The sequence below is a fragment of the Pongo pygmaeus genome, chromosome 1 (genome assembly GCF_028885625.2).
Source record: "Pongo pygmaeus isolate AG05252 chromosome 1, NHGRI_mPonPyg2-v2.0_pri, whole genome shotgun sequence".
In the NCBI taxonomy this organism is placed as follows: Eukaryota; Metazoa; Chordata; class Mammalia; order Primates; family Hominidae; genus Pongo; species Pongo pygmaeus.
In genome coordinates, this window is record NC_072373.2 from 47,287,000 (window position 1) to 47,308,830 (window position 21,831).

The following is a 21,831-nucleotide window of genomic DNA, read 5'->3' on the forward strand; positions in this document are numbered from 1 at the left end:
ACCCCATGGCTGAAAGGGTCCGGAAGTGGGGAGGCGGCCTCGGCTCCCGGAACAATAGAGGGGGATTAGGGCCGGCCCGGGTAGCGCCCCACCCGTCGCGTGGGCTTCTGGGTCCTGCTCCCCAGGGCTGCCGAGGACCTGTGGAACTTTCCGGAGCTCGGCACCCCTCCCCCAAGCCCACCTGGGCTCACCGCGCCCTGCACTCCCAGCCCAGGGGAGGTTCTGTCCCGCCCGCGCTAAGCGGCCCTCTCCCTCGGAGCGCATTCCGGCCTCTGGGGCCTCGAGTGCCGGTTCTGCGGTCCAGTGCCCGCCACCCTCCGCACTGATCCTCTCTCGTTCTGCCGCTTCTCTCGAATGCCCTTCCCTCTGAATAGCGCCCCACCTATCTACCCTCTTCCCTAACTCCCGAACTATTTGGTTCATCAGAGCTATAGAAAGACTAGATCCAAGATCTGGATCTAAAATACCTGCCCAACAAGAAGTCCTTGCTGATACCTAGCCTCACTCCCTCATGCTGCAGTTGGACTGAATAGAGTTCTCTGCCTGCCCTTATAATGTAATCCTCAGTGGCTCTAGGGTCAGACTGCCAGAGTTTGTATCTTGGCCCTAACACTTAGCGGTTGTTTGATATTGGACTAGTTCCTTTCCTCTCTGTGCCCCAGTTTCTGCATCTATAAAATAGTATCTAATATTCCCCATAAGATAATGTTGTGAGGTTTAAATGGGGGAACCCATGGGTTTGGCATGAATGTCAGTGGACATCCCTCTCCTTACCTGCATGTAACCAACAGAGTCCCTCCTGGTGGAGAAGGGGGGCTATGAAGTTAGGAAAGATGGGCTGGGGAGGCTGTAGGTAGAGGAGGGCGTTCTGGGTCAGCCCTGCCCTTAGGAGGCAGCAGCCGCCGCTTCTCTCTGGTGCCTCCAAGTGAGTGCCACCTGCCTCGCCCCTGATCTTCTCCTCCTTTGATCTTCTGATCTCTGGCCAGGGTCTCCCAGCCAAAGGCATTCCTGTCTCCCTTGCCTTCTCCAAGGAAAGGCAAAGGGCTGGGCTCCCTCCCTTTGCCCCAAGCTCCTTCCTCCCTCCCCTGTGTTGTGTATGTAACTAAGACTACCGGTCAGGCCCTGGGACAAAGTAACCGCCAGGACCCCTAAGGTGGCAGTGTCTAGGGGAAGGAGGGGACATGGGGAAGTGCTGGACATCAGGGCTGTTACTGGGCCTGATGCCCTGGGCTGGACCAGACACTGTTGGAAAGGTGCCTTCAGCCCAAGTTCCTTATTGCCAGAGCCGGTTTATGCAGAGCCCTGGATGAGCACTGGAGAAAGTGTGTGTGCCCCTGTGAACAGTGTGTGTTCCCTGCCCTCAGGAAACTTCGGTCTGAGGAGAGATTCAGAACCACAGATACTGCTGGACAGAGCCTTATACATTAGTGCTGGAAGAATCTCAAGTACCTGTGGGTCAGGGAGGGCTTCCTGGAGGAAGCTTGGCCTGAGCTGGCCAAGAGAGACATGATTTGCCATCAGAAAGTGACCTGCCTCAGAGCTGTGCAAAGGGGGGAAATGAGCTGGGGGTGTTAGCATGGGAGTGAGGGAAAGTGTGGTGGATGAATAGTGGCCTCCCTAAAGGTGTGCCTACCTCCTGATCCCTGGAACCTGTGAATATGATCCTACTTGAAAAAATGGCCTTTGCAGATGTAGCTAAGTAAGAGATCTTGAGATGAGGAGATCCTCCTGGATTATCCGAGTGGGCTCTAAATCCAATGTCAATTGCCCTTGTGTAGACACGCAGAGCTCACACACAGAGAAGAAGGTGAGGTGAAGACAGAGGCAGAGACTGGAGTGATGTGGTAACCACGAGAAGCTGGAAGAGGCACGCAGTGGGTTCTCCCCTAGAGCCATTGACAGGAATGTGGCCCTGCTGACATCTTGATATTGGGTTTCTGGCCTCCAGAACTGTGAAAGAATAAACTTCTGTTGTTTTAGGCCACCCAGTTTGTGGTACTTGGTCACGGCAGCCACTGGAAACTAACCCAGGTAAGCAGGGAGCAATCAGCAGAGCCTCAGTGTGCTGCTGGTCCTCAAGCCTCTCTTCCCATTGTGACTTCCTCCTGTCCCTCCCTCTGCTCGCCTTCCATCACTGGCCCAAGCCAGTGACCCATCCCACACCTCTTCACCTAGGAAAGTCATTCTCACCCCCTTGAGACTCCCTTGGATTTACTCTGATCCAGCAATTCCATTCCCGGGGACTCAACCAACAGAAACACATCCATATGCTCACTAGACAACCACACGAAACTGCTCATAGCGGTGCTAGCCACGATACTCCCAACTGGAACGTGTCCGGTTGCCCATCGACAGTGGAATGGGTAAACGGGGTTGTATTCACCCATAGTGAGTACCATGCCACAATGAGGATGAACGAACTATGACCACCAGCAACAACATGGGTGAATCCTCAAACATGGTGAGGAAAAGAAGCCAGATGCAAAATAATGCCCCATTTATGATAAGGTTCAAAACACAGGCACAGCCTACCTATGTTGTTAGAAATCACGATCGCTGCTATCTTTGTGGGGGTGGGTAGTGACCAGCAGAGGGCATGGGGGTGGAGGGCTTCAGGAAAGCTGATGATGTTCTTTTTCTTGGTCCAGGTGCTGGTTACACAAGTGTATTTGCTTATGGAAATGTACCAAGCTATACAATTATGATATGTATGCTTTTCTATTATGTATATTATATTTAGTTTAAAAAAACAAACTCTGGGCCAGGCGCAGTGGCTCACACCTGTAATCCCGGCACTTTGGGAGGCCAAGGCAGGCGGATCTCTGGAGGCCAGGAGTTTGAGACCAGCCTGGCTAACATGGTGAAACCCCATCTCTACAAAAATACAAAAATTAGCCAGGTGTGGTGGCACATGCCTGTAATCCCAGCTACTTGGGAGGCTGAGTCAGGAGAATTGCTTGAACCTGGGAGGCTGGGAGGCAGAGGTTGCAGTGAACCAAGATCACACCACTGCACTCCAGCCTGGGTAACAGAGTGAGACTCTGTCTCAAAAAAACAAACTCTGAAAGTCTTTGTGAACCTCAGGCTTGCTGAGGGCTCCCCTCTAGGTTCCCATGGCATCCTGTGAATAATTCTCAGCTTTTATGTCATTAAATGAAATTGGATGTTTATTTCTGTATATTGTTTCATCATACTCATCTGTGTATCCCCAGCACTTTCCCCAGGCTCTGGCACATAGTAGATGCTCAATAAACACTTGAGATTTGCTGGCATGGCCATGGGCTTTGGTGTTGCCAGACTTCTCTCCCAGGGTTAACTGGCCATTGGCCCCAGCTCCCTGGATCTTCACAGGATTCTACAATGAGACACATTCCTTCCCACTGCTGCCCCATCCTACCCACCTTCTAAGTGCCCCCACAACCAGCCTATGCTTGTCTCCTGCCTCATGCTTAATGAACAGGATGGTAATTTTCTGACTCAATCATAATCTCTCTCAATGCAAAATTCAAGTCTTACTTATCTTGGATCTTCAGAGCCTAGGCAAGTGTCAGGCACACTGTGGAGATTCAAGAACCCACAGCCTCAAGTTGCTAGAGTCCTCTATCCAAGCCTAGGGGCAGGCACATACCTTTGTTCGTCCTAGCTTGTTTGGAATTGGATGGAAATTTTCAAAAGAAGTTTTCTTTAAAAAAAATCAAGAGAATGAATAGGAAAGGCAACAGCTTCTAAGTGGAAGGGTTTATAGAACAGATGTCTCACTCTAATGAAACCCAAGCCTGGCCACGAGCTGGCTGGCTGGCAGCTTAAGAGGCTCCCCAGTGTGGCTCCATCCTCACCGCAGCTGTCTGGGTTGGAAGCCACACCTCGGGCTCCTGCCCGCGGTGGAGCCAGGTTAGTGCTACTACCAGGTCTGAAGAGGGCTGCCCTCCCTCCCTCTCTCTCAAATAAGTCCATCTGCTCCAGCCTAGGGTTTTTGTTTTTGTGTTTCTGCTCTGTACCTCCCAGCCTCTGGCCAGTCACGTGTTCATTCATTCATTCACTCATTCATCTCTTTACTCATTCCACCAATATTTTTGAGCGCCCATGTGCAGAGGGCTTGGGCCAGCACTGAGGATACCAGGAGAGCAATGGTGGCCAGGCCCCTGCTTTCTTGGGGGGTCCCAGCCTGGTTTGAGAAACAGACAAGTAACCAGGAATCAGAACCCAAGGGAATGAGCCTTGGGGCAGGGCAGGCACACAGAGGGGAGGCCTCCCCCAGAGTTGAGGGATTAGGGAAGGTTTCCCAGAGGAAGAGACATCTCAGCCAGCCCCTTACATCCTAAATGAAACTGATGCTTCCTTGCCTCTTCCAAATATCCCACCAGAGCTGCAGGCTTCTGGTCTGAACCCATTTCTTCACCACATCCTTGCCGTAAATCAACTGTGATGTCCATAGGGCTGTTTCTTATAGACCTGGATATAAACCAATGGTGCATCACCTAAGTACAAACTAGGTAAAAGCAGTTCTGTAGGAGATGGAGTAGAGAGTGGCTGTCCAGCAGCTCCACTGATGATCTGACTTATTCTGTGAATAAGCTTGAGGCAGTGCTTGGCAAACCCTAAAATGCAGATTCTGGCTCAGTAGGTCAGGGTTGAGGCCTGAGCTTCTGCATTCCTCACACGCTCCCAGATGACACTGATGCTATGCTGCTGGGCTGTGAACCATACTTTGAGTGAAAGGCTTTAGGATATCCAAGGGAATCCATAGAATAAACCTCCTTTAAGCCATCTTTTATAAATATGTTTTAAATCACTTTTTTTTAACTAAGCATTGACCAGGCTGACTCATAGAAATATGCCACTGTGGCCTGGTCTGGACAGAGATGTCTGGCCAAGGGGCCAACCAGAGGACAAAATCTGCTCCTGCCCCACTCATCAACTCTGCCCGCTCCCCACGTGGTAGGGCCACTGGGGCAAGGGGCACCCTTTTCTATTTCTCACAAAGATGTTGCCTGGACTAGCTGCAGCCCAGAACACTGTGGGGCAGGCAGGCCGAGTGGATGTGTGGATTTCTGAGGAGGAGCAGGCAGAGGCCTCTGACCTCCTCAGCAGCAGGCAGCCCCTCCAGGATCCCTGGGGACGGCAGGCGTGGCGTCTCCAAGGTTGCCTTTATAGGCCAGGATCACGTCCTCATGGAGAAAGTGAAAGGAAACCCAGGTCACCCCACCATTGCCTATGGGGCTAACAAAGAAGGGGTTAGCTTTGGGCTCTCTCCCCTCTGGCCAAAACAGGAGGGAAACTTGGGGACACTATAGTAGGAAGGAGGAGGGACTCTAGGAAGAACTTCCCAGTGATCACATTCTCTGGGGGTCAAACACTAAGCAAATGGTGGGGTGTAATGACTTGATCTGCCCATCTGGAGGTCCCAGCCCAGGTTAGGGGTAAGGGGCTGGAGTAAGGTGTCAGAAGGGCTCCCCAGGCCAAGTTTCTGAGCTTCCAAGCCTTCCCCTCTTACTACACTCTCTACCCCTATGGCTCTAGGGCCATTTGCTCATTGGCACTGGGCATGCTAGGGCTCCAGGGGTTAGTCCAGGTATTTCCTGACCCCAAGCCCCACCCCCAGCAAGTGCCCTGGGCCCCGCAACATGGTGCCTTTGTGCCCCTATGTCAATCTAGACAGTAAAGCTAATGCTTTCTGGCAGGTGGAGGCAGGGCAGGCAGAGGGGGAGGTGGCACCCTGGGCTTCTGCATTCAGAGTAGGGGAGTGGGCAACGAGGCGAGGGCTGGTGTGGCGTCGGTTGGCGGGGGGGTGGGCATTCCTCTTTCCGCTGGCTGCACATAGTTAATGGGGGGCCTTGTTCAGGCTAGGCACACAGCCCTCGAGGTGCTGATGATGGCCATGTCCTGTCCCGGCCCCTGGGATCTCAAGTCTCACAGAGTGAACACTGCAAATCTCAGGGGACCCTGGCACCTCCCTCACATCACAGTCTCCTCTTCATTGGCTCACTCATGCCCCTTCTCTCTCTCTCTCTCTCTCCTCCTTCTCCTCTCTCTCTCCCCTCTCTGTATCTTTATTTATACACCGTCATTTGTCTCTATAATATCCTGGGGTCAGGAACTCTCAACCCACAGGAAACCGACCCAAAGGCATCAGAAGACTTGTCCAAAGGCACTCAGCATGTCGGCGGCAAAGACAGGGTCCTAGCCCAGCGTCTCCTGATCCCACTTCCACCAGAGAACAAACCTAAAGTTCCAGTTGCTGGAGTCAGGAGGGTTGCGACAAAATTGGAGGAGGAAAACTTTGGAAGCACCTCCTTCCTCCAGAGGGCTCATGCAGCTCCTCACTCCACACGACAGAGAAAAACTACAGCAGGAGGGTGGGAGATTGGAGGGAGGGGCTGAGCCAACAGGGCTCTGCAGTTCAGTGGTAGGATTTCCCAAGTCCAGGCGCTCACTCAGGGCGTTACTAAGAATTTGTCTCCACAGCTGGACCAGGGACTCTGTTTTTTGCAGTGAAAGTTAGTGTCAGCGCCTAGCACAGCTGTGCCTACTACTAAGTGTATACTTAATACATATTCATAGGTTGAATAAATGAAAAATAATAGCTAACATCCATTGAACGGTTACTGTGTGCCAGACGCCGTTCTAGGCACTTTGCATATATTAACTCATTTAACAAGGGCATCATTGTCATCCCTCTATTACAGGTGAGGAAACTAAGGCACAAAGAGGGTGAATCTTTCCCCAAGGACTGGTAAAAGGCAGAGCCAGAATCTGAACTCAGGTGGAGTGGCTCTGGGGTTGGTGCACTTACCCACTCTGCTAGATTTATAAGAAACTGGGAAGGAGGCCAACACAGACAGGATCTGACATCTGTGGGATGGGCCCTCTGCCCTCTCTTTCAAGCAGACTCCCTGCCCGCCAGAGCCTGACAACTGCCTCATTCCCAGAAACACTGAGACTCTGGTGTGACCCTGTGCCCACTCCAGCACAATGCACCCCATAGTCCCTGGCCCCTGCAGATACCACACTCAGGCCAAGAAGCACCTCCAACCCAAGGATGCTCAGTCTCCCCTCTAGTCCTGGGGCTACCTCCTGCCCATCTGGACAAAGGCTGCCTCATCTCCCCTGTGACATCCCTGAGAGGGAGACCCCTTCCTCTCATCCCCTCCTGCCCTAGCCCCTAGGTTAAGGGGAGAAAGGGCTACATAATTTGCAGGACTGGCTGGGCACAGTGGCTCACACCTGTAATCCCAGCACTTTGGGAGGCCAAGGCGGGTGGATCACCTGAGGTCAGCAGTTCAAGACCAGCCTGGCCAACATGGCGAAAACCCGTCTCTACTAACAATACAAAAATTAGCCGGGCATGGTGGCAGGATCCTATAATCCCAGCTACTTGAGAGGCTGAGGCAGAAGAATCACTTGAACCTGGGAGGCGGAGGTTGCAGTGAGCCAAGATAGAGCCAAGATAGAGCCAAGATTGCACTCCAGCCTGGGTGACAGAGCGAGACTGTGTCTCAATAAATAAATAAATAAATGAAATAATTTGCAGCACCCAGTACAAAATAAAAATGTGGGGTCCCTTGTAATAAAATTATTAAAAATTTACACAGCTCTCTTGCCTGTAATCCCAACAAATTCAAGACCAGCCTGGGCAATATAGTGAGACCCCACTATAAGTTTTAAGTTTTTTAATTTAAAAAAAACTTAAAAATTAGCTGGTTGTGATGGTGTGCACCTGTAGTCTCGGCTACTCAGGAGGCTGAGGTGGGAGGATCACTTGAGCCCAGGGAGTTGAGGCTGCGGTGAGCGGAGGTCATACCATTGCACTCCAGCCGGGGTGACAGTGCAAGATCCTGTCTCAAAAAAATAAAATAAAATAACACGCACACACAACCAAAAAAATAACATGGCAACAGCAGAGCAATGGCCCAAGCACGGGGCCCTGTGTGACTGCGTGGGTGGCATGTCTGTGAAGGGATCCTGGCCACCCAGTCACACATGCTGAAGCAGGTAACTGCGGTGGGGGGCCGGGTCCAGGGTGGCCTGAGAGGTGATCTGGTTCCCGGCTCTGACTCCTTTGGGTCCTGAGCTCTCATCTGCCCCAGGTAAGTGAGGGTGGGAGCCCAGGTCCTGTCCCAATTCTCATTCTGTCTTGCTTTTGTCCTAGACAATGGTTCCCTTCCTTTCTCGTCTCCTCCCAGTCTCCTAATCTGCTCTGTCCACCACAAAGGCAGCAGATTAGTTTACAGCCCCTAACTGCCTCAACTCTCACAATTCCTGGACACTTGATCCAGTGTCCTCCATCCTCAAACACTCCCAACCCTGGGTTGCCCCAGATCTGGAGCTGAGAGGAAGGGAGAAAAAATGAAATGCATACACTGGAACTGTTTACAGCCCTGTCCTGAGTGCCCCCTGCAGGCGGAGACCCATACTAGGTGTGTCTGTGTGTGTGTGTGTGTGTGTGTGTGTGTGTGTGCTCTTGAAGGATGTGTGTGTGTTTGAAGGAGGTGTGTGTATGTGTTAGGTGTGTGTGTGTTTGAAGGAGGGGTGTGTGTGTTTGAAGGAGGTGTGTGTGTGTGTTTGAAGGAGGTATGTGTGTTGGGGTGTGTGTGTATGTTTGAAGGAGGTGTGTGTGTATGTTTGAAGGAGGTGTGTGTGTGTGTTTGAAGGAGGTGTGTGTGTGTGAAGGAGGTGTGTGTGTATGTGTGAAGGAGGTGTGTGTGTTGGGGTGTGTGTGTATGTTTGAAGGAGGTGTGTGTGTTGAGGTGTGTGTGTATGTTTGAAGGAGGTGTGTGTGTGTGTGTGTTTGAAGGAGGTGTGTGTGTATGTGTGAAGGAGGTGTGTGTGTGTTTGAAGGAGGTGTGTGTGTATGTGTGAAGGAGGGTGTGTGTGTGTTTGAAGGAGGGTGTGTGTGTGTTTGAAGGAGGTGTGTGTTAGGCATGTGTGTGTGTTTGGAGGTGTGTGTGAGTGCTTGAAGGAGATGTGTGTGAGGGAGGGGTGTGTGTGTTTGAAGGAGGATGTGTGTGTGTGTTTGAAGGAGGTGTGAGTGTGTTAGGCGTGTGTGTGTGTTTGGAGGTGTGTGTGAGTGCTTGAAGGAGGTGTGTGTGATGTGAGCCCAAGAAAAGGAACCATGAGCACAGATCCTGCCTTCAGGAAGCTCCCAGACTGAACGGGGAGGCATGGCCCCTGCCCTAAAAGAGTTCCCCTCTCCTGATGCAAAGAAACACAGTTCCTGTCCATAAGGAACCCTGAATCTGATGAAGTAGAGCATCACAATCAGACAAACATACAGACAGACGGGGACACACACCCCTACAAAGACATAGTGAACATAATACTACCTGATATTTTCACAGGAAATAAAATCGCACCCCCTCTGTGCTAAACACCCCCCAAGCAGGATCTTGCTTCATGCAACAACTCATCAGGCAGAGATGATTATCAACACTTGACAAACAAGTGTCAACCTTGGTCTTCCCATTCCTTGGCCTGTGGGTTTTCTCTGCACCACAACCGCCTTTCAGGGGCTTCCGCATTAGGAGCATCAGTTAGACACAAGCGTTCCCTCCTCTGTGCCCCGCCTGCTGCGCAGTATCTGGCCCTGCCTGGGTGTGTTTCTCACTTCCTACAACAGGTCACAGTTATTTGCACTTGTCTTATCTCTCTCTCCGAGGCTCCAGGGGAGAGGAAAGAGGGCAAGCATTCAATCCACATTTGTCAAATGAACAAATGAGTGATAGAATGAATGAATGAATGAATGAATGCTTGTTCCTCACAACAGCCTGGGAGTTCAAGTGGCACTATCATTGGTTATTAACACAGGGCATGAGGGGCACCGCAGCACCAGTGGGGATGACATGTATTGCCAGAATCCACACAGCGTGCTGATGGCAACCGGGGCTTACACACACTCTACTGAACTGCGCTGTTCTTCTTCGTGCAAAGGAACATGGAGCATGTTGGGAGAGGTCCAGAGACCTGGAGAAAAGAATCCTCACACTGGATTCACTGGGAAGGCTTCCTTCCTATAGGAGGTGCTAAAAGCTTCTTAGTGGGAGCTGCCTTTGGCCTGTTTCTCAGGAGCCAGTGATAAGTCAGGTAGGGGGGCAATTCTAACTTGCCAATCACACAGGGAGTTGGAATAAACCTCCATGTACTAGGCCCCCATTTTCCTGGTTCACCCACATATTCCCCTATACAAAGAAGCACTTCATCTGCCCTGCAAGAACCCCAGCAATGCACTGGGCTGGGGGTGCTACATGGAGACAGTGACTCCGCACTGCTCCTCTGCTCCTCCCCCTCCATGAGTCCATCTGCCTTGGCTTTGGGCCTGGGGACCACATCCAAGTCCCTGACACTGGTGCAATGGAAGGCACTCAGCACCTTTCTGCCACCTTTCTGTCAGTCTGGACACTCTCGGGGACACTCCCACCTCCTCTAGCACCTCCAAGGGCAAAGGGGAAAGGATGGTGGCAGGGGCAGAGGGTGAGAGGAATTGTGTCCTCTGGGTCTCACTCTCAGCAAGCCCTAGGCAGGCAGAGTCAAATAGGTGAAATGAAGGGCCACTGCAGGCCTGCCTCCACCGCTTCTCCCAATTGCCTCTCTCAAGGGGAGACCAGATAGATAATAACCATAGCTCCCATAGATTGGGCATTTGCTATGTGCCAAGCACTGTGTCTAATTATAAACATCTTTCCGTATGCCCATTTTGAAAGTAAGAAAACAGAAGCTGAGAGAGATGAAGAAACACACAGCCATAGCTGGTTAGAGCTGGAACTTAGCCTTGAACCCATGTCTGCTTGGCTGCAAACATGCACTCTTTCTTCTATAGCAGCGCTTCCAGGTGTGTGCCCAGATGGGGTCTCCTATCCCTTGGGATGGCTGGATGCTGTCCAGGGTTGACTGGGTGCCTTTCGCCTGAGAGGCCTTGTTGGTTTAACCCAGCACACTGAATACCTTGGATTGGGTTTGTGTGTTTGTGTATGTGTGTGTCTGTGTTTTTAAAATATGTGCCCTGAGGGAAAAAGGGCAGAAAGCCCTGCTCTAGAACATGCTGCCCCAGGGAGTGGGACAGAACAGGTCATGGAGATGAAGTATGAAAGCCCCAATGTGGTTCCTCATTCTATCCTGGGCTCATGGCTTCCCCTTCTCCTGGCCCTGAGTTAAGTCCTTCTGGTCTTCAGGACTCAAGCCTCTTCTCTCTCCCCTGGGCCTTCCCTGACCACCTTGGTCCTCTTTCTCCCTTGAACACCCATGGACCTCACCTCTGGTCCTCCCTGGATGCTCCCAGGATTATCTGATACAGTGAGTTCACTTTTCACGTGCACCTGGCTGGTCTCTCACTGACAGTCATCACCCTGACTGCCTCCCAGAGGACCCAGCAGACAGTAGGTCCTCAACATCAACGCTGATGATAATCTCCACACTCAAGGATTCCGTCTTATCCTCCCCAGAGTCCCCAATTTCTGTGCTGAGCCCCAATACCTTCCCCTCCAGGTAGCCCCCATAGATGGGCTCCCAGAAACCACTGCTGGTGGATGGGAGGGAAATGGGGCAAACCACTGATCCTTCCCCCAGAAAGACAGGAACTGTAACTAGGCTTTGAGAGGGTGCTTGGCCTGGGATTATTGACACACCCAGAGTCCTGCTCATTCCCTTGGAGTTTGGAAACCCCTCAGCTGTGGGCCTCTGAGAGGCGGTAGATAAAGTGGGTAGGAGGGAGGCTGCCTGGGCTGAAATCCCCCCACCAGCAACTAGTGGCAGGTTGTCTCAGCCAAGCTCCTTAGCACCGAAAAGCCTTGGTTTCCTCATTGGTAAGTGGGGATAACACTAGCACCTCTCTCATGGGGTTTATGTGAGATGATGCAGATAAAGTGCTTGAGCGCACTTCCTGCCACATGCCAATCATTCAATAAATGCTGGTTATTACTATTATTGGTAAAGGAAGAGACATCAGAGTGATGGTGGATTCCTATGTATGTCTCTCTGAACCTATGGGGGGCCATCAAGACTGGGTCCCAAGAATGAACGTTCCTGATGAGCTAGTGTCTTTCTGGAAGAAGATCACAGTCCAGGGAATGAAAGTATCAACCAGGAAGGTATCCTCACCGTGCTGGAGCAGCCAGGAGAGGCAGAGAGCTGGGCACAAGATGCTTCCCTGGTCCCAGCCTCAAATTCACATCTCACAGTTAATCAGAGAGGGCCCTGGTCTCCCAGGGATGGGTGGAATTGAAGACACAGAGCATAGGCATCCCCTGATGGTTTCTGGAGGAGAAAAAAGATCGTAGCAGAGAAGGGGGAGCTGGGGATGGGACACAAAGGAAACTTCAGTTCTGGAGGTGCCTTAAGTAGCCGGGCCCAGCTCCCCCCTAACCCGCCAGCCTGCCCGTGGCCTGCTCTGGCATGGCTCCGGGGGGCACAGTGCCAACCCCTGAGCTCTCCCCCCACCATGTCCTTTTGCTGCTTCCAAAATAACTCTCTGCTCACTGCCCAAGTTTGGCCTCTCGGGTGTTTTTCTCCTCCTGGGACCTGTTCTCCCATGTCTGAAGGGTGGGAGGAGAGACCTGAATTGTCATTAGGGACTGGAGATCACTCCATTTTTGCCAATGGACTAGTTAGTACAAAGGGGACCTCACAATTCTCAGAAGCCCCCAGGTGAGTGAGTTCATTTTGGTTTGGCTAAAAGAAGTTGCCATTTCCAACATGGGGAAGGGAGATTGGTATTTTCTCCGCCACCCCATCTCCTGCACCTTCCCAAGGTGTCTGAAGCCCCAGCAGGCTCCTTGATCTTGGCCCTGCTCCCAATAGTGACTCACTAGCCTAAGGTCACATAGTCCATTAAGAATGAGCTCAGAGGAGGATCCTCACGGCCCCTCAGGGCATGTCTGCCCCCCACCCTCCCCACCCCCACAACAACACTCCCAATCCCAAATGACCCATTCACCCCTGCTTTTCCTTGGGCTATAGCAGAGAAACTCTAATTTCAAGGAACTCCAATTTCTGGGGAGAAGCTGTACTCTCCAGACAGCACTAACCTAGAAGCCCAGATTCTTCCTCTTTGGAGAGTCTCCCACCAGGCGGCAGGCTTAGCCCGAGCTCCTCCGGGCATCCCCTGGGAGAAGGATCACTTCCTCCATCATCCCGGCCCAGGAGCCCAAGAGCAGAACTGGCTGCTTGAAAGGCCTGTTTCCCTGAAAGTCAGTGGGACGGGCTTTGTTAGTAAAGGAGGAAGGTGGGAGGGAAGGGTGATCTGATGGGGCTCCAGAAGATGAGACTCTGCCATCCTAACTCCCCATCCTGTCACCAGTAGCTCTGCTGGGCCCTTTTCACAGTAGTTTATTTGTAGCTGAAGGCAATAAGAAAAACAATATTAATAGTAAACATTTTGTAAGCCCTTATAGCATAAAAGACCGTTTGCTTTCTTTGTCTCATTTGCTTCTCCTCACAACCATTTGAGGTAGATACTATTAGTGTTTGCATTTTAAAGACTGAGAAACTGGAGCTTTGGGGAGGTTAAGTGATTTGCCCAAAGACACAGCTCATCAACAGTGGCTCTGAGACTCAAGCCCGCGCCCAGCAGGGCCTCCCCATTAGGATAACTTCTGTGCCCTGTGTGTCTCTCCCCAGGGGGGCATGGGTCAGTGCAGGAAGCAGGCTGCAGCATGTGTAGGGCCATCAGGGTTGAGAGCCCATGGAATGGGGGGAAGGCGGGGGGGAGTGGGGGCGGGCTGGGGGCCAACTCTGCTCTGAGCTAGGCTTTCTTCTCCCCCGCCAGCCGCCCCACCCGGCCACGCCCCATGCCCGCTGCTGCCAGAGCCGAGAGGTTTCCTTTTTCTTTTGCCTAGGGCTGTTTCCTGCCTCTCCTTTGAACTGGGGTGTTGGCTCCCCCACACATTCACCCACCTCCGGCGACCCCCCGGGTCTGCCTTCTGATGGGCCCACCCTACTAGGCTCCACTTTGGAACAAGGCTGGCACAGGAGAGCCCCAGGGGACTCCACTTCCTGGAGTCACTGTACCCCTCCTTCGCCCTTCTCTTCCCCACCCTGGTCTGGGTGCTGCCTGGGTCCTCCCCTTCCCTCCTTCCCTTCCCTCACTGCCTGCAGCTGAGCAGCTCTCTCCGGGAGCTTTCTCTGTCCCACACCAGGAGCAGGAGATTCAAAGTGGATTGCTCCCTGCCTCTCCCACTTTCTAGTTTTTCATCCAAAACATGGCTTCTCTGGACATTGAGGTCCAGAGAAGTTTTGGGACTTGTACAGGGTCTCATAGCAACTGAGAGACTGAGGATTAGAACTCACAAACCCCAGGTTTCTGGAAGGAGGAGTCAAACTCTTAGAATCTATTAGAAAGGGCGACTAAGACTGGGCCAGGGAAGGGTGGCCTTGGAAGTGAGAAATGAGACCTGGCACGTTGGCACCCCCACCCCCAATTCACAACACATCCTCTCCAAGGCTGGCTCTCCCCTGCTAAGGCTGCCTGTTTCTCTGCTTCCTCATCTGTAGCCCCTGCAGGGGCCCATCTAGACCATGTAAGGGAGCATGCTGGCATCTTCCATCAGGTGCTCCCCTCCCTGGTTTTTCAGACTGTACTCTAAAAAAAAAAAACAAAACAACAACAACAACAAAACCTAAAATTACTCTGGTTCCCAGTAGAACTCATTCCATCTTCTTGGCAGCTTCTTGCACCTCTCACAGCCCCCAACTACACACACACCTATCCTATGCGTTTCATAGAACAGGACTGCTTCCCTCCCTCCCATGCTAGCACCAGGACTTCCTCCTCCAGGAAGACTTCCATGACTGACATTTCTTGGCCCTGGTCACCCTAATAACAACACTGGCTAACATTTATCGAGCTCTTCCCATGGACCAGACATTATGCCAAACCCTTTGCAAACATCATCTAAGTGAATCCACACAACAACCCTATGAGGTAGATCTTAACCCTGTTTACAGGTGAGGAAACTAAGTCACAGAAAGGCTAATCAACTGGCTGGGGGTTACACAGCTAGTAAGTGATAGCTTGAACTCTGCTTTGTTGTGGCAAATGCCACAACCCCTTACTCTCTGCCTCCAGCATCCTGCCTCCATCATTTTGGCTGTAGACATCCCCTGCAAATTACCCTGTATCTACACACACAGAGAGACACACACAGACACACACGCACACACCATCTAACCTTTCAAACAAGTCCAGTGGTTATCAGTTATCACAGGCAATCTTAAAGGGAGTGAATTCCCAAGAAAGCAATCAGCAGTATGAAGTGGGGGTTGCATGGTGTAACGGCCCCTCCGTCAGCCCTGGTGGTAGTGGGCAATGAAAATGGGTGCTTAGGTGTGACTGCAAGTGCATGAGCCTGAGGTCTTTTACAACTAGCTGCGTGAGACAACTTTTCTGGCACAGTCTGTTTACTGACACTGCTCAGCCTTGGGGGCCCAGAATAACTACCCAGATCTTTCTACTCAGGAACAACTCCAGGAATTATCTGCCCAACAAGTTATTTGCTGTCTGTGTATTCCTGTCTCTGCATCATGTGCATATGCAATGGAATAGAACAAGAGGTGATCCTTTTGTAGTTAAGAAGCGTGACGATTGGGTTTTCGTGCTCATGTGTGAGAAGTGCCTCCCTCAAACCTTGTTATGAAGTCAGCATATTACTGGTCTTTTTTTTTTTTTTTAAGAAGAAAGAAAAAAGAATAGAACAAGAGGCATCGTGCCTTCTCATCACCATCAGATTGGATGTCCCAGAGCCAGGGGCTCCATCTCCCCCTTGGTCTATTTCCAGAACAGGCCCTAGCCAGGGAGAATGTCAAAACCCCGGTGAGTGTCAATGAGCCTCGCTGAGACTACAGTTTAGGAGGAAACTGTTGAAAAAAGAGAGACAAGTGAAGGATTGTGAGTATCTGAAGTCTGTCTTCCCAACCTTGATCAAACAGGGCTGGCATTGAGCCCAAAAGTGGTAATAGTTTTTGGACATGAGTGTCAAGGCAAAGAATACCAGTTGGCTATAAAGACACCTTTCTGGTCTTCCCTAGAACCAAGATGGAGAGGTGGAAGCACCTACCTCATGAAAGGTATTGGCTAGAAGGAGAAAATCTCACAGCCGTGGAGTGGGGGAAGAGATGTGATGTCGTTTTTATTGAGACCAGGTCAAGGAATGTGCAAGAGGACTTGCGGGTACCTTCTGGAGCCCATAGCTCCTGGGCGCCTCCTATGATTCCGTCTATGGCTCCTTCTAAGGATCTTCGAGTCCTCTCTGGCCTGCTACTTCCTGCATATCCAAGTGTTTTAACATTTTTCATTCTCAATTCTGTGTCAGGAGGACCTAAGTCCCCACCCTCCCTCCCGATCCCCAACCCCCAATTTTCACCAACTGGTTGGGCTCCAAGTCCCCAGAACCAGCCAAGTATTGATCAAAAGTTGCCCTGAGAGTCACCTCCCCAGCACACAGCTCTCTTCCTCCAGCCACAAACCATTCCCTTGAATTCTACACTCACCCACTAGGCTCAATTTCCCTCTGGTGTGGAGAGGCCTGGTAGTTTACCTCCACCTCCACGAAGCACCCATGGGAGGCAAGATAATACTAGCCATCATTTCAGAGTCACCCTCGGGTGTCAGGCACTGTGGGGACTTTCACTGAACATATTATCCATTTAATCCTCTCAGCAACCTGCTTCCTCCTCTCCATGTACACATGAAGAACCTGAGGCTCAGAGGTGTTCAGTGAGTGACTCTCAGTAGGTGGCAGAGCTAGGAAGGAACCAAGGTTTGAGTGGCCCAGAGAGAGGCACTGCTGGTTATATCATCAGATGCGAATCTGTGCTGTCCTCAGCAAGGGCTGGGATACATGGGGCAGGGCCAAGCTGGGCATCTCCTAACATCGCTGAAAAGAGAAAGGAGCCCCAAGACTTCCCCACCCTGGCTCTTCTCCATGCCAGCCCTCAAACCCCACCTTCAGGTGCCTTTGTGGTAGAGCTGTTCTCCAGAGAGGGCAAAGAAAGAAAATTCCTCCTTTGAGACACCCTCAGGACAACTGTAGGAATCCTTCATGCACCATCCAGATGGGACCCCTCCCCAGTCCAGGGCAGGGGACACGGTCCTCTGCCACCTCCTTCCAATATTCCAGACCCCACTGCTAAATTCCCCATATTGCCTCAGGACCCATCATACTCTTTCTAGCTCCCACTCCCTCTCTTCTCTCCGCCACTCTCAGAAGCATCCCCTGAGTCTTGAGAGAGAGGGGCTTTTCTCAATCCCCAGGAAGACACAGACCAGCTCAGAAAACCCCACCTCCACTGAACCCAAATGCAGACTTCACAGCTCTGAGGGAATTGTGACAAGCTAGTGGGGAAATCTTCTGCCAGCATGGATGGTAGGTTGCTTGAATTCCAGAGGTGACAGTGTACCTCCTTCCCCAAGTCCTTCTAGGAAAAGGATCATTAACCAGTCTAGGAAGACTTAATGCTGGGAAAGGAAGCTCTAGAAGGCCTTATCTCCCCTGCCCCTTCAACCCAGGCAAGGGACCTTCCTTCGGCTCACCCAGAGAAAGGCTCCACAGAAGTTGCATCTGAACTCTTTAGCCACAGGACCCTGTCTTCAAATGAACCAATGTCACATATTCCCAGGATAGAAAACTGCTGAAAGCGGGGATGGCCTGGGTGTAGGGTGGGGTCGGAGCCTGCCCTGCTTTGCCAGATGCTGAGCGCCCAGGCTCTGTGCAGTTGGTACCTTTATTCCCATGATTGCCTCTGCCGTCACCTGCTGCACTGTGAAGGATTCCATTTGTCCTTCTAGAAGATGGACATTATTTTTCTCTTCTCACTCCCTTACCTGGCCCACAGCCTGTGCCTTTTGGAGTGGAGGGGGACATCCCAACCTGGGGACAGGGACATTTGGAGAGGCGCCCCATGAAGATTTGCCCTCTGGGACCCTCTACCTCCCACCAGGACACTGCCAACACTGAGCATCCTTTTAGTTCCACAAATTCTTGCTAGACCCCTATAAAGATTCGCCCAGCCTCCTCTTCCTCTAAGCTCCCATGTGCTGGAACCCCAAAGCCATGAGGGGCCTCTCTCAGGCCAGAAAGAGCTCTGGGATCCTAGCCCTCAGCAGAAGGCCCCAGGCTTTCCCACCTGCTCCCAACTCCTCTGAGGAAGTTGATGGAGCCTGCAGAGCTGGGCTGGAGGAGGTTTCCTTTCCCCAGAGCGGGACTGGGGGTGCGGGTAGGTGGCCTGGAATGTGCTCTATCACCCTCCTCCTGCCCAGGTGGTGAGCAGCCAGAGCCCCCAGCCCTCCAGCTCTGAGGGGAAGCTCCCGTGAGCCAGACAGACAGGACAGCTGCCCCTAGTAGGGTCCCCTTCACGGCCATCTCACCCCAACTCAGACGCTAAAAATGGTTCTCTGGTTTTCAGCCTCGGCGCCTGCCCACAAATTAGTGTCTCCAACACAGCCTCTTGGGACATGACTTTAGGGAGGCCCCTGGGGGAGCCAGGAGGCCCCAGTGAAGGGAGATGGTGCTGGCAGAGTCCCTTTCTGAGGAGACAAGAGTGGATACGGCCCCCCTCCCAGCTTCTGGGAACCCCCCCCACAAAGGCCACCCAGCCTCAGTGTGACAGCCCTGTTGTCCTCACCATGGCAGAAGAACAGACATTATTTCCACCCTACTGGGGCACGCTCCCCTCACCTCCACCTCCAGTTCTGTCAGCTTTACCCTCAACCACCATCCCGGGCACTGCTCTGCTAGAAGAGAATGCAGCAACAGGAGATGGGGCAGCCAGCCCTGCACCCTCCCGCTCAGGGTCCAGAACCCACCTCGCCAAGCCTGGGATCCCATAGCCAGCCCATAAGCACGGAGGCCAATGGGGAAGCCAAGTCAGGGAAGCCCGGTCTCCCTGCTCGCCTGATATTTAGTCTCAGACTCTTCTCCCCTCCCCAGTCCCGCAACGGTCAACTTGGAAGGGGGCAAACCCTCTCCGGGATGCCCATGCCCCAGGGCACCAAGCAAGCAGGTGCCCTGCTGAGGCCGGGACTGGGCGCTAGCCAGCAGCCCGCAGGACCAGGCGGGGACAGGCGGGCAGTACTCACAGGTAAGCCGTCAGGGGGTCCAGGTCCCCCGGAACGGTGGACAGCCCGAGCTCAGAGCAGTCGGCAGACAGCATGATGCCGTCCTCCTGGCAGTGGCAGGGGACCGGGCAGGCGGTGGGCCCCGGGCCGGGCTGGGGGGCGCCGCCGGCCCTCCGGGAGGCGCACAGCGCGGCGCAAAGCCATAGCGCCCGGAGCCCCGGCAGGCTGGGCATCTCGGCGGCTGGGCTGCTGGGGCACCTGGCGGCCGGGCGCGCGGACGCAAGGGCGCGGTGGCCGCAGCTGCTTCCTCCCGGTCCCGGCGGGCTGCGCCGTCGGTGGGGACCGCCCCGGGGGCTCTACTGGGTGTCGGCGGCGGCGGTGGGAGCGCCGGGACGGTGCAGTCAGAGAGGGGCAGGCATTGTTGAGTGATCTTCGTTATTCAGTTTCACAGGCTGGGCTTGGCAAGGGAGGGAGACCCAGCCGGAGGAGGAGTCAAGGAAACTTTCTACGCTGCGGCTCGCTCCCCTTCCCTCCTTCCTTCGGAGCTGGCAGGAATTTCATCCAGGAAAGAAAAAAAAAAAAAAAAGGAAGAAAGCAAAGAAACCCAAGCGAGCAAAGCTCAGCCGTCAGAGACCTGCATTTGTTTGGAAAGGGTGTCCTAGGGCCTTGGCCGCAGGGCTGGGCACCCTCTTGCCTTTGGGAACAGCCATGGGGTCACATGGGACCCAGAGGAGGTCTCTGAAAGAGGCCTTGGGGCTCCCATAGCCCCTCATGCCTCCACCAGGTTTCACACCGGAGGAAACTGAGACCCAAGAGGAGAAATGATTTGTTCAAGGTGACACAGCTGATGGGGCATCCCCAGAGCTGGAACTCGTCCGCCCTCCTTGGCCTGTCTGCTAGGACAGGAGAGAAGGGAGTGAGGGGCTACCCTGGAAGAGGCCAGGCTGCGGAGGGTTCCACAGCAAGCTGGGATGACCCGACAGTGGGCAACCAGGAGCAGTCTCCTCACTGAGAGGCCGCGCCTTGACTCCAAAGAAACGGGTGTGGAGTTCCACCCGCTGAGTGCACCCTGGGTGGAAATGCACTCCTGCAGCCTCTGTCAGGTTTACGGCCAGGGGACCACCTTGATCCCTGCTCCCAGGACCTCGGGAGGTTGAGGGACTGCGGGCAGCTCAGCTGGTTGTCAGAGCCCACCTCAAAGCAAGCGGATTGGTGCCACCTGGAGGCCAGGTGCTGCACCTGCAGCTTAGCCACCCTGAGGCTGGAATCCCACCAAGTGGCTGATCTGGCTGGCCCCAGAGCCGTGGTGAACAAGGGGCATGGTGGTTAAAACTGAGGTCAATCCCTGTTCTCTCCTTAGACCATAGTGAGCTGGCTGTGCTTCTTTCATGCAGCCTCTTGCTCTCTCTGGTCTCTCCCATGCTGAGCCAAGCCCCAGCACAGAGCTAGAACAGGCTGTGGGCCCCCCTTCTTCCTTTTTTGCCCTATCTCCCCATGGTCCAGCCAGAGGGTATACCAGAAACCTGGGACCTCAGAGGCATCCAGGATTTCTTCCACCCTGTCCTTCCACATGCCAGGATCCTCTCATCAACACCTCTCCACTCTCTGATAACCTCCCAGGGCTAGAGAGGCTGCATCGCTGGACCAAGAAATGAGCAGACCCTGACCCTAGGCCTCCAGTTGGTGCCATAGCGCTGAAAGTAGAAGATGAGCCTCCTAGGAAGGCCAGAGGATGGGCCTACATGACCAGAAAGACCCACAGATAGAGCCACCTCTGCCCTATGGCAGAAAGCTACCGCAGGCCAGCTGCACTTCCTTCACTCAACCATAGCCTCGGCTCCTTCTAATTTGCAGCTCCTGCTGCTCCAATGTGAGATTTTCCCAGAGTGGAAAAGCCATGGTTGAGCCCTGTTGCAACCTCAGCAGCAGCTGCTTGAGACAGACTTGGGCAGCTCAGAGCAGAGCCTCCAGCCTGCTTTTGCGAGGGTCATTAGGGGGCCCACCCTCAGCCCCTGATAAACATGGCATATGGAGGACACTGACATTTAGTCCTCCTGAGAGGGCACCAGTGCTTTAGTCTCGTTCTGGGAAAGCTCCCGGCTGAGCAGCCAGCACGACCTCTGTACCCTTCTTCAATCAGGCCTGAGAAGGACCCTCCACTGACTTCCCACCCGTTGCACCTTAGTAGGAACTCAGGTTGGCCAAAGAGCTCTCCCCCCTTCCCCTTGGGGAGACCCAACTCCATTTCAGGCTTTCTCTGTGTCCTCCCAGGGCCTTCCACCAGGGGCAGTTAAAGTCCAGCATCAGGCAGTGCACCTGGAAACTCCCAGCCTGACCAGGGAGGCAGGCAGGAGCTCATGTGGCCACCAGCAATCATGCACATGGTATGCAGTGCAGTCCTAGAGTGTGTGGGACAGACAGCTGCCTCCCCACCCTCTTTTCTGGTCTCTGCTGCTCCTCCTGGTTTTTCCTTTCTCCATATGCCCTCCCTGCTTTCTCCCCCACCTCCTCCTATGTGGAGGGGAGGAAGGAGAGAGAGCGAAGGAGCAGGGAAAACTCGGCAACTCCACCTGAGGGGTGCCTCCAGCGCCTACCTTCCGAGTAACAGGGTAGCTCTGGCACCTCCATCCTGGTGGGGGCTGAGGGTGGCCCCTGGAGGCTCTGGCAGGTAGAGAAGGCTGGGGATGGCAGGAGAAGGGAAGTGGGAAACAGGATAAACCCTACTGCATACAGCGTGGTGCATACAGGGTGATGGGACAGAGGACGAACAATTTGGAGCTGTGATTCTG

General features: G+C 53.3%; 1 protein-coding gene and 1 non-coding gene across 2 annotated transcripts in view; one reads left to right on the forward strand and one right to left on the reverse strand.

Annotated features, from left to right (window-relative positions):
• The window catches only part of LGR6 (leucine rich repeat containing G protein-coupled receptor 6), a 129,018-nt gene extending 107,363 nt beyond the window's left edge, over positions 1-21,655 (reverse strand). The window contains exons 1-2 of the mRNA XM_054462093.2: positions 21,637-21,655; positions 19,064-19,935 (exon numbers count right to left, since the gene is read on the reverse strand). Coding sequence (XP_054318068.1) covers positions 19,064-19,275 — 212 coding nt within the window. The 5' untranslated portion in view covers positions 19,276-19,935; positions 21,637-21,655. The remainder of the gene's footprint in view (positions 1-19,063; positions 19,936-21,636) is intronic.
• LOC129024176 (small nucleolar RNA U13) lies at positions 15,544-15,647 on the forward strand. The gene has a single exon (XR_008497038.1). It is a non-coding gene; the product is annotated as a small nucleolar RNA U13 (small nucleolar RNA).
• Positions 21,656-21,831: the final 176 nt, after the last annotated feature.